Source organism: Oncorhynchus nerka, linkage group LG6 (assembly GCF_034236695.1).
Source record: "Oncorhynchus nerka isolate Pitt River linkage group LG6, Oner_Uvic_2.0, whole genome shotgun sequence".
NCBI lineage: Eukaryota > Metazoa > Chordata > Actinopteri > Salmoniformes > Salmonidae > Oncorhynchus > Oncorhynchus nerka.
The window spans coordinates 23557507-23569213 of record NC_088401.1 but is presented as its reverse complement, the minus strand read 5'-3'; the positions used below and the strand labels follow the sequence as shown (position 1 = coordinate 23569213).

General features: G+C 40.0%; 1 protein-coding gene across 1 annotated transcript in view; it reads left to right on the top strand.

Annotated features, from left to right (window-relative positions):
* The first annotated feature begins 1321 nt into the window (after nt 1-1321).
* The window catches only part of LOC115131044 (receptor-type tyrosine-protein phosphatase mu), a 319957-nt gene continuing 309571 nt past the window's right edge, over nt 1322-11707 (top strand). Inside the window, 1 exon segment of the mRNA XM_065019405.1 lies at nt 1322-1611. Within this exon segment, the coding sequence (XP_064875477.1) occupies nt 1539-1611 (73 nt within the window). The 5' untranslated portion in view covers nt 1322-1538.

Here is an 11707-nt window from a genome sequence, read left to right as displayed (position 1 = left end):
GTCATTTTCTGATGAATGTGCTGAAACACACAACTAACAAGAAGGCTAACATTCTGCCATCAAGAGACAGTCTAAAAGGCCTTTACCCTCAATCATTTGAAAAGCTATAGATCCAGATGTAAAATTCTCACAGATAGTGACTCCTCATTAAAAATCTGTCGGTTTTGACACATTTCATTCTGCTTCGTAAATCTTGCATAATTCTGGGACAAATTATGTGCAGCTTGAACCAAAGAAGGGAGGAGCAGACATTCTCTCCAATTGGAAAATAAGGCTCAACTTCAGTCAGTCAAGCGGTGCATGGTTTGAAATAATAAGTGGTGCTGTAGATGGGGGGGGGGGGGGGGGTCTTGCTTTTCTCCATTCATTTTTTCTTATATATTTTTGTGTCTTTTTGTTGTTGTTGATATTCTCCATTTATTATAGTGCTGATTTGACCATGTGTGGCATCATGGTTAACATTGCTCTACAACTGAGCCACTGTCAACATAGCAGTGACTGATGCCACGTTCAAGGCAGACCACTCGGAACTTATCTTTCTACAAAGAGTTTCCAAGTCGGAAATGTCTGTTTCCAAGTTGTCTTGAAAGTGGCATGACTCCCCTTTGATGTCATACAATTGGACAAAGGAGGTAAAATGTGCCATAGCCTACAATTATAACATAATAATAGGGTGTTCAGAGATATTTTAGTTTAGTTTGTTTATTTGCATAGAGCCAAAAAATGCAGTTCTGTCTTGCCTTCCCATTGCTGCGTTCACGTGCTCATCGAAGCTTCCTATTTCCTACCTATGATGTCAGAAATAGGACTACGTTTAATGAATGTGCTTTTTGGTCGGAACAATTATTCACTAAGTTAGCTAGCTTGTTTAACATAACAACATTATCAAACTACCCCTTACAAACCTAATCAAAATTAGACTTAAAGTAATGTTAATTACGACGTAGTTGTATATCATATGATACTCAATTAAATTCGAAGCAATAAGATATACAAGATGCAAGGATTCTCCTATTAGGATCCTATGGAATCTTCATTGGTGTGAAATGGGGCGCCCCTCCCTCGTTACAACTTATCAACCACAGTTGTGCTTGAAACCAGGTTTAAGTATCTGAAAGTGAAACTTTGACTCCACAGTTTAAAAACGTGTAGGCTAGGCTAAAATAGAATCTATCGGTGGGTAAGTATTTCCCGCAAGAATTCTAGCAAATTGAGGGAAAGTATGAAAGAACCAATCACTCCATCTGGATACTGAAATGGAGCTCATAATGACGCCTCTATTGGAGCGCGCACTGTCTCGAGCTTTTCTCCGAGCTTAGTGACGTCAGTTACCTCCTGGCAGCAAGCGAAGTCACTATCCGAGTGGAGGCTCTTGAAAGATACACAAGTAACCCAGTAGGAAAAGACAGACAGGGGAACACTCCCAGTAGGTACCGGGCACGTTAACTGTAAAACGGAATATTTTCCTCTATTACAGCGGAAGAGTAGAATTGATCTTACCCCGGAGCTGGGGGTAACGTTCGCGATACTCTACCGCAATGGATAGACTTTTAACTTGTCTAATTGCTGCGGGCAGCGTATTGCTTACAGTTCGAGCAGAAGTATTCAAAGGTAAGACTAATAATTTATTGTGTAGTGTATTTTGTTTGTTTGTATTGCAAAAAGCCCAGGAATTTGAAGTAGCCTATGATTAACGGGTCTGTCGCGCTTTCCGTCGAAGAACGCATTCCGAAGTTCGTTGTCTTGAAGGCAGTCCAGTGTCTAGCAGTACAACATCCAAGTTTTCTGGCGAAAAGCCTGTAACGTTATAATGTTACTTCCTACGCATTTATTGTTCGACAGAGAAATTCGTGTATGGCTAGTTGGAATAGGGTTGTTTGATGTCCCTTTGATCAGTAAATAGCTCTAGTGTAAACAGACCGACGTGCCCCATCCCAGCGCATTGGAAACTTTTAGAATGTAGTCAGCGCTGTGGTACGCTATTTCACCAAATACACTGTAGCATAATGTCGAATTGTTCTTCCATTTTGGATCATGGCTGTACTCTGGCAAAATGGCAATTATTTACATGATTCATAACCACAATAGTTGAATTTCTGTTAGGTACCCCATGACAGCTTGTTTTGTAGAGGGAAATGTTCTGTGCGTTACTTGGTTATTCATTTTGTCCAATGCTCCTGATGCTATTAATTTCACGTCCGTTTCAAGTTGGTATACCATATGTTTATTGAATGGAACATTTACTAATCTACACTAAGGGTGACTGTCAGACTGACACAGACTTGTCTGAAAAGTTTTGAGATCCTTTGAAAGCCTAAGCTTATCAAAGCAAGCCGTTGCTTAAAATAGATTAGCATCTATAAAAAGTAAGGGGCGTCTAATAATCGAACTTCCTATTCCTGCTTATTGAAATAGACTAATTCATTTAGCATATAATACCTATATTAATGTAGTGCCAGAAGTGTCATTGCATATGGGCAACATTCCAAAGTGAAGGGCTGGGCAAATGTGTGTGGAGCGCTACATCTACACATGGATTGTTATACAGGTGCTTTGACATGATCTCGATTGCCTGTGTTTTCAATGGAAGAGAGCTGCATTTCGCACGTTTGAACTGTGGCTCATCTGAGCTTCATAGGAGGCATGTAACTATGCATACAGCAGGCAAGCAAGCACATCTGTTTTATCCTCAGTCAAGCTACAGTTGGCCATGCTTTTCTTACAGTATATGTAATAATTAGGCTTAATACCATTGGTATGTTGTGTTTAGTTATGCATCGGAGGATGATAGTTGTTTTGTTCAATGTAATGAAAGGTATTTTTGGTTTTTGCCCTAATGTGGTAGGAAAACTAACAGGCATATTTATTCAAATCTAATTTAAATACAACACAACTTTCTATATCCCCTTCTGGGCAATTGGAGTTTTCTCACTCACATGTGTATCTAATTGATTGAGCCGAATATCTATTTTTGTAAAGGCTTCCATTTGCCCGGCACAATATTTTGAATTCCATGTAATAAAAATGGATAAATCCACTATTAGACAGGGCGTCCATGCTAGTTAACTACATCAGTAATCAGAGCTTTTTCTGATGTTATGCATGTAAGTAGCCTTCCTACTAGTTTCTTGATGAGATCTGGGACGCATAACACTGTCACAGCCTCTCAATGCCTTTACGTGCAATGCCTGGTGGTGGCAGCATTGTACATACCGCCACACAATGGCTCACTTGAGATTCAGGATTTGGTCCGCAACCTCATCAAATAACTTTTTCCACCGCCATCCATATTAAAAAGCACAAACAGTCAAATATTTGTTAAACAAAGAATGATTTTATAATGGAATGTAAATAACCATTTTGTTTACTTGCCAATCAGGGAGTACAAAACCAGCGGTGGAATTACAAATGCAAATTAAGTGAGACTTAAAAAAAAATGTAATGTACGTAATAGTTGTTGTTCTCCCAAAACATTCCCCACATTTATTCCTGATCCTAGCACTGTTATTGGTTTAAGGCGGTTCCATTCCCTGCTTGCATCAGTTAGTTATCCATGAAAAGTTAGACATGCCACACGCCACTTTTGTAGAAGCCCACAGACATGTTACTGAGTGATACACAGTAGACACAGATGGTTCAATGTTCAGTTTGGCAGTCAGTTCAAGCTGTCAAGACAAACACTATATCATCAAAATGTGTTTCTTGAAGTGAAGCCTGAATGGTTATTCTCTTGCTTTGCTGGAAGTAGGGCTAAATTGTTAGATTAATATGATAGTTTGTGCCCTTGGCTGAGCTTTGTGTGTTTGGACACTGCACAAGGCCTGGCTGGAGTAAGTTTTCTGTAATGGACATTGTGTCTTGTGTGACCAATTTACCCAGGATATCCCCTGGCTCTCCCAGATGGATGGATACCCCTGCGCTGTTTCTTCCGTCCATTCACTGCTATAAATATATTATTGTCGAGCTGCAGACCTTTGGTACATGCTGCATAATGCACATTGTTCTTCTTGCTTGGACTCGGCCACACAGCCTTTCTGTGGAGTGTTGCTGTGCCTCTTTCAACAATCCACTTTCAAATTATTTGTCTTGTCTTTTAAGACTGACACCCAGCACACAAAGTATAACCAGTCAAATAGCTTGCTATAGAAACTGTAGAGTTACTGGTTCTTCATGTCGCCACATACAACCCAGACTGATGGAGCTTTGCTGGGATATCTGCACCAGTGGAGAATGAAATTAAATCTGGAAAAGATGGAAGAGTTGCCCTAATAATGAACACACCGTCAATAATTAACTGGGATTATTAATGTCCACTATTGCATTTCAGTCATACACACCTAGCTAACCTGACACAAAGAAAGTCTTCCATGAAATTGCAACCCCCCCCCAAACCATTTTGCCTTCAAGCTAATCGTCTTTTGTGCTTTTTTTTAGCATCTTTCTGATACTTGCTGAAGGCCTAGTGATGAATTCCAGTCTGCCTCGCTGTATTTGTTGTGGCTGTGCACGGCAAACATTTCTAGCATTCTCAGACTCTGCGTGCTCTGTTTTTTTCCTCCCCAGTCCACCACACACTAGGAACTAGCTGTGCTGATAATCCTGGTAGCTCGGTCAGGGCTTGACATTAACTTTTTTAATCACTTGTCCTTCTGATTTTATTATATATATTTTTTTAACTTTCCGAAAGCTGAAGTCACTTGTCCAAACAATAAAAAAAGTTTGTAAAACCATATTCCAAAAGGGTGACTGATTTTCTGTGCTTGCCCGTAGACTGTGGGGGCGGCAGGGTAGCCTAGTGGTTAGAGTGTTGGGCTAGTAACCGGAAGGTTGCAAGTTCTAATCCCCGTGCTGACAAGGTACAAATCTGTCCCTGAACAGGCAGATAACCCACTGTTCCTAGGCCGTCATTGAAAATAAGAATTTGTTCTTAACTGACTTGCCTAGTTAAATAAAGGTAAAATAAAAAATAAAACTGTAATTACGCTCACATGCTGAGGAATCATGACATGACAAAATATGTTTAGCTGAGCCACATTTTTTTGAATGTTTTTTTTTTAATGTGAGCTCTGGTGGAGCTCTGGCACAAAAGACAGGCCTAGGCTATGACACTGTCTGTGTGTGCTGAAGCACGCAGAAGGAGAGAGTGACAGTCAACGAGCCTCATGTCTTGTGATGGGTAGTAAATCATCATGGGCTGCAGAGCCACTCTGCTCTCCTCAAAACGGGATAATTGTAAACTGATTGGCAAGTTTGTCTCATCCTCCTCTCTTATTAGGCCTAGGCTACTATGTGTTGTAGGTACAGTTGAAGTTGGAAGTTTACATACACTTAGGTTGGAGTCATTAACTTTTTTTCAACCACTCCACAAATTTCTTGTTAACAAACTATACTTTTGGCAAATCAGTTAGAACATCTACTTTGTGCATGACACAAGTAATTCTTCCAACAATTGTTTACAGATTATTTCACTTATAATTCACTATCACAATTCCAGTGGGTCAGAAGTTTACATACACTAAGTTGACTGTGCCTTTAAACAGCTTGGAAAATTCCAGAAAATTATGTCATGGCTTTAGAAGCTTCTGATAGGCTAATTGACATCATTTGAGTCAATCGGAGGTGTACCTGTGGATATATTTCAAGGCCTACCTTCAAACTCAGTGTCTCTTTGCTTGACATCATGGGAAAATCAACAGAAATCAGCCAAGACATCTGAAAAGAAATTTTAGACCTCCACAAGTCTGGTTCATCCTTGAGATCAATTTCCAAATGCCTGAAGGTACCACGTTCATCTGTAAAAACAATAGTACGCAAGTATAAACACCATGGGACCACGCAGCCGTCATACCGCTCAGGAAGGAGACACATTCTGTCTCCTAGAGATGAACGTACAAAAAGTGCAAATCAATCCCAGAACAACAGCAAAGGACCTTGTGAAGATGCTGGAGGAAAGAGGTACAAAAGTATCTAGATCCACAGTAAAACGAGTCCTATATCGACATAACCTGAAAGGCTGCTCAGCAAGGAAGAAGCCACTACTCCACAACCATAATAAAAAAGCCAGACTACGGTTTGCAACTGCACATGGGGACAAAGATTGTACTTTTGTAGACATGTCTTCTGGTCTGATGAAACAAAAATATAACTGTTTGGCCATGATGACCATCGTTATGTTTGGAGGAAAAAGGGGGAGGCTTGCAAGCCGAAGAACACCATCCCAACCGTGAAGTACCTGGGTGGCAGCATAATGTTGTGGGGGTGCTTTGCTTTGCTGCATGAGGGACTGGTGCACTTCTCAAAATAGATGGCATCATGATGTGGATATATTGAAGCAACATCTCAAGACATCAGTTAAAGTTAAAGCTTGGTCGCAAATGGGACTTCCAAATGGACAATGACCCCAAGCATACTTCCAAAGTTGTGGCATAATGGCTTAAGCACAACAAAGTCAAGGTATTAGAGTGGCCATCACAAAGCCCTGACTTCAATCCTATAGAAAATATGTGTGCAGAACTGAAAAAGCGTGTGCGAGCGAGGTGGCCTACAAACCTGACTCAGTTACACCAGCTCTGTCAGGAGGAATGGGCCAAAATTCACCCAACTTATTGTGGGAAGCTTGTGGAAGGCTACCAGAAACGTTTGATCCAAGTTAAACAATTTAAAGGCAATGCTACCAAATACTCATTGAGTGCATGTAAACTTCTGACCCACTGGGAATGTGATGAAATAAATAAAATATTAAATAAATCAAATAACGGATAAATAAAAAAAATCTCTCTACTATTATTCTGACATTTCACATTCTTACAATAAAGTGGTGATCTTAACTGACCTAAAACAGGGAATCTTTACTAGGATTAAATGTCTGGAATTATGAGAAACTGAGTTTAAATGTGTTTGGCTAAGGTGTATGTAAACTTCCCACTTCAACTGTAGGTCGCACATTGCTAGATTAATATGGAAATGGGCCTATGCGAACTATGCATCTTTTCCTAAGATTTCCTCAGATGTCTCCTAAATTAAAAAAATATATATATTTTTGACATTCGATTTTTCCATCTTGGTATAGGTTGCTCAATTTCACTTCTTGTCATTCAAAATAAATCTGTAATTGAGAATAGCATAGACTCTGAATTTCAATATTATTCCCATTTTTAAAAGCTTCAACTTGTGGACTTTTAAACACTTATTTTTTTGAATAGTTTGGAAAATACTCAACTTTAATTTGTCTTTTAATGCTTTTATGATATTTCAATCAGTAGGATTAGGCTTTTTGGTTGTTTGGTTTGCAAGGATGGAATATTATATATATTTTTAGCCTCGCTTGCATGCATGTATCAATTCACTTAATGCTTTGCTCAACTAAGGGTTTTTTCAAATTTCGCAATAGATTTTTATATTTTGCTATTGTTTTTTCTATCGCTCTTATTTTTACCTTAAGCCTCCCATGTTTTGGGTTATTCAAAAACACCTTCAACTTTTGATCGTGGAATAGTCCATCAGGAGAACTCTAGCATGTATTAACCTGAAAGTGGCTTAATCGGCCAAGTCATATTCATATGAAATGTAGAGAAACTATAACATTTAGGCTTCTATAACAATAAGTCACCGGAGTGTCTGCTATAAAAGTAGCCTTTGGCTATAGGCCCAGATCATTTGAGGGAGAGAACAAAAAATAATAATACTATTCTGACCAGATATTTTCTTAGACTCTTAGCTCTGTCTACATTTATTCTTTTGCAGTGTGTGTGTATGTGTGTATATGTATATATATATATATACATATTATATATACATATTATATATATATATTAGTAATTGGCCAGGTGTCATCAACTAGATTCAGCCACGGGCCATTTTCTATTTATTTAAAATAATTGTTTGCTTGAGTGGATGGTCAGGAACATAATTACAAATAATTTGTAGACTTCAAATTGACCGTAAGAAGCCCAAACTGATTTAATATTTGACAAAAACATAATAATTTCAATCCTTGCTTACATTTGTATATGATCACGTGTCTCTATTATGCGTGAGGATACTTGAGAACAGATTTCCCAAATTAAAATGACTTGGAGCTGATTTCCTGGTTGTTTTTAGTCTCTTTTTATGTCCAACAATGAAAATGTTAAATAACAATTTTATTTTATTTTGCTCAGAAAACTTGGGGGCCAAATAAAACTACCCGTGAGCAGCCAGTTGGGGGAACCCTGAAATATGCTATATCAAATAGGAATATAGACAATTTACTCAGTCAGCTATGCACTGCCCTGCTTTGATATTGTGATTTGTGTCATTTTCTTTTCTTTTTACTTCTTACTATACTTTTTACTTATACATACATACATACATACATACATACATACATACATACATACATACATACATACATACATACATACATACATACATACATACATATTTTCCCCGGACAAGCCTTAATGTCGAGCTCTGTGGGTCGTGTTCATTAGGGCACACTGCAGAACAATAAAAACATGCCTGTTTTGGTTAAGTTCAGCTAGAGCTTTCTCATTTAATTCTGTTTTCTTCCATTTTTGTGCCTAATGAACACTACCCGGCTAGAGGAGTCTATTTGCAGGACATTGCCCAGGAAGGCCTGGACCAGCCAGTGTTGTGGTTTAAAGTGCACAGGTATAGATAGTATAATTACCCGTTAGAAGAGATGTTGAGCAAACAGGGCCCCCTCTAATTAAACTCCGCTCTTCTGGAGGCAGAGAGAGGGGGACACAGGGAAAGGCTGGATAACTCCTGAATCAGCCAGCACCGCCATACAGTGAGGGCAATAGGGAGACCAGGTGGTCCAGTCAGCATCTTGCACTGTACACCACTGTCAGGTTTAACAAACCGCTGAGACTAAAAGAAGCTCTCTTATGATTACATATTCATTATTCCGATGGATAAAGGTGTTTACCGAATCTCACTAGAGGCCTTTCTAGGTGACTGTGTCAGTCTAAGCACTCAGGAAAACAACTAATTAATTCACCAAGGACCACCCCTGCCCCACTTCCAAGCCAACAGCATAGGACTTCTACTATTACTAGGATGTTGTTACGTACTGTAGGCTGGGTATAGGCTGTCCTCAGGAGTGTGTGTTTTTGTGTTTAGTTTTTTTCCTGCTTCCTTGCATGTTATTTTTCTGGAACCAGGTTACAGGAAGGGTGGCAGGTTAGTACACTGTTGCAGCTCTTCTTCTCTGTGTCCCTGCCTTGCATATATGAGAATATGACCACAGGCAAATCTCTCCATTACTGTCATCCTGCATCTGTGGCACTCTGTGGAGTCGTCATTATGGGTCATTAACAGTTTGGGGCCACGGTGTTCTTCTCAGTCATGTTCTTCTCCTCTGTGTTCCCCCTCCCCCTGCTCTAATTTGTGACCAAAAGTCATTGTTGCTCCTAAAGGAAGTTTGAGAAACAACCTCCCTTTCCGACCTTCCCGGCCCAGGAGTTTTCTGAAGGAAAGGAGGCCCACGTCGGCTTCAGCGTGGCCTTTCATAGAGCTGCAGTGAAAACGACAACATCAGGGAATGATTCGCAGTCTAGGGCATCATCATAGTTTCTCTACTACTGCGGAATCATTGGAGCCCCCTGAACCCTCCCCAGAAAACTTGTTTCTTGGATAAGTCATTTTTATTCCCCTGTATTGATATTTTTAATAGTTGCCAAACCCTGATGCCCAGCACTAATCCCCATCATTTATTTCTGTCTCTGCTAAATGGGGAAGGTATAAATATTTGCTCAGAATGCAAGGACCATGTAGTGACAATTTATACTTTTTTAATTTATTTTTTATGATGTTTTAATTATTTCTCTTACTTTTCACTTACTCTGCGGGTATTTATTGCAAAGCAAGCAGAAGGGAATTTTAAAAAATACAAATAAATCTTTGTTAGTCATTTTAATTGGGGACGTTAAAAGGGGCAGCATTGCGTACCGGCTGGTCTTTAGCTCTGCAGCGTGATGAACTGTTTGGATGTTGACTGCTGAAATTTGCAGCTTAGCGTTGCTTTTCAAACTGAATTCCACCCCATTAGCAGAAGTTTGTCACATTCATCATCCCATTTGTCCTGGGTTCTCTCCATGTCTGAAAGACTTAATCAGCCATCTTGTCAATGGTAAAGAGACACCGATTAGAGTGAGACTGATGGAAAATTACAAGATGGAACTAAATAGCCAAGCTGTGTGCGGCCTTTATGGTTTACCCTAGATCTCCCAGCTTTTTTCTCTCAGACATTTTTTTGAAAAATAAATAAAAATGCTGCTCCATATTAAGTTTGAAAATCTCCATTCCTTTTTGCCACAGAGCAGCCTTTTTGAAGTGTTTGACCTCTGTCCTAGTGTCAAACCCAAATCACATGACTTTAATAGCTCACAGCCTGGTCTCAAGGCCTTCGTCTTAAGCCAATTTAGGTTTACACTGTGTTGGGCTGAATGCCACGGCCCTGAGCAGGGTGAGACTGGCTCAAGGAGGAACATTTTAATGGTATTAATGGTCCCATCAGCATGTGGTCACATTGAAACTGTCAGCTCTCAGGGGCCCACTGGAAACACCAACAGGGGGAGAGAAAAAAAGCTGTGAAACCAAAAGCAGGCAAAAACAGCTCTTGTAGTAGAAGCTTGTTGATGTCGCGTTAGACTGTTAGGTCTTTACTTGAGGTTTTAGCAATTTAAATAACCAGCTTTAATGCGTGTAACCCCCCCCCCCCCCCCCGGCGAACAACCTTTTTTTTTATTGAGCATGCAGCTGTGCCAGACCTCCGACTATATTAACACGAGGCGTTGTTAAACACAGTTTATTAGAATCCAGGACTAGACGTTCTCTGTTCTCGGTCTTAGCCGTCACCCTAATTATTTTTTCCACCAACCCTGCGACAGCAGCAAAATCTTCCCCAAATATAGATAATGAAAGGATTTAAAGAAGAAACGACTCCTATGAAAAGCAGTCAAAGCTCTGCTACTAGTTGTGATGCGTTTTACGGTTGATCTTAAAGTCACACCAAGCCACTGGAGGGGCCCGCATGTCTTCAAGTGGTCGGAGAACTTCTACAAATCAGATTTAGAGGAGGCTTAAAAATCCTAGCACGATAGGGGAGAGGCGTTCTGCGAACAGACGCCACAAGGGGAACATTGAGGTAAGAGCTTGCTGAATGTGCAAGTACAATCTTAGAGGGATTAATCGATATGAGGGTCACCGGCTCGCTGTATTAAATAATGTTGTCTTTCAGTCGCACACAAACCGTCCTAATCCTATAGCCGCCAGCCCTGTCTCAACACATGGTGGACAGATATTAAAACAGGCCAATATTAAATCCAGGCCAGCACAAAACAATAAGCCAAGAGAAAATGATACGGCTTAAGAATACACCCGGCAATCAGACAGACCTCTCTCCACAGGTCAGAGGAATTAAGGGGTCATCTAAATTATAATCTCCCAAAGGAGGGGGGGGCTCCAACAACAACTTTTCAACTGTAGCCTCACTGAAGGATTGTGATGAATTAGCATTGTGTTTAAGATGCAGATTTAACATTTACTGGAACACGCTAAAATATGCACATATCACTTTAGATTTCTCAGCGGTATGTACTTTCCTCACTCCAAGTTGAGTGGATTCCACACAGTGTAGGAAGGCCTCTGGAAATTCTCTAAAATCTTGAAATGTGTTTTCAAAGGAGTGGAATGTAAATAT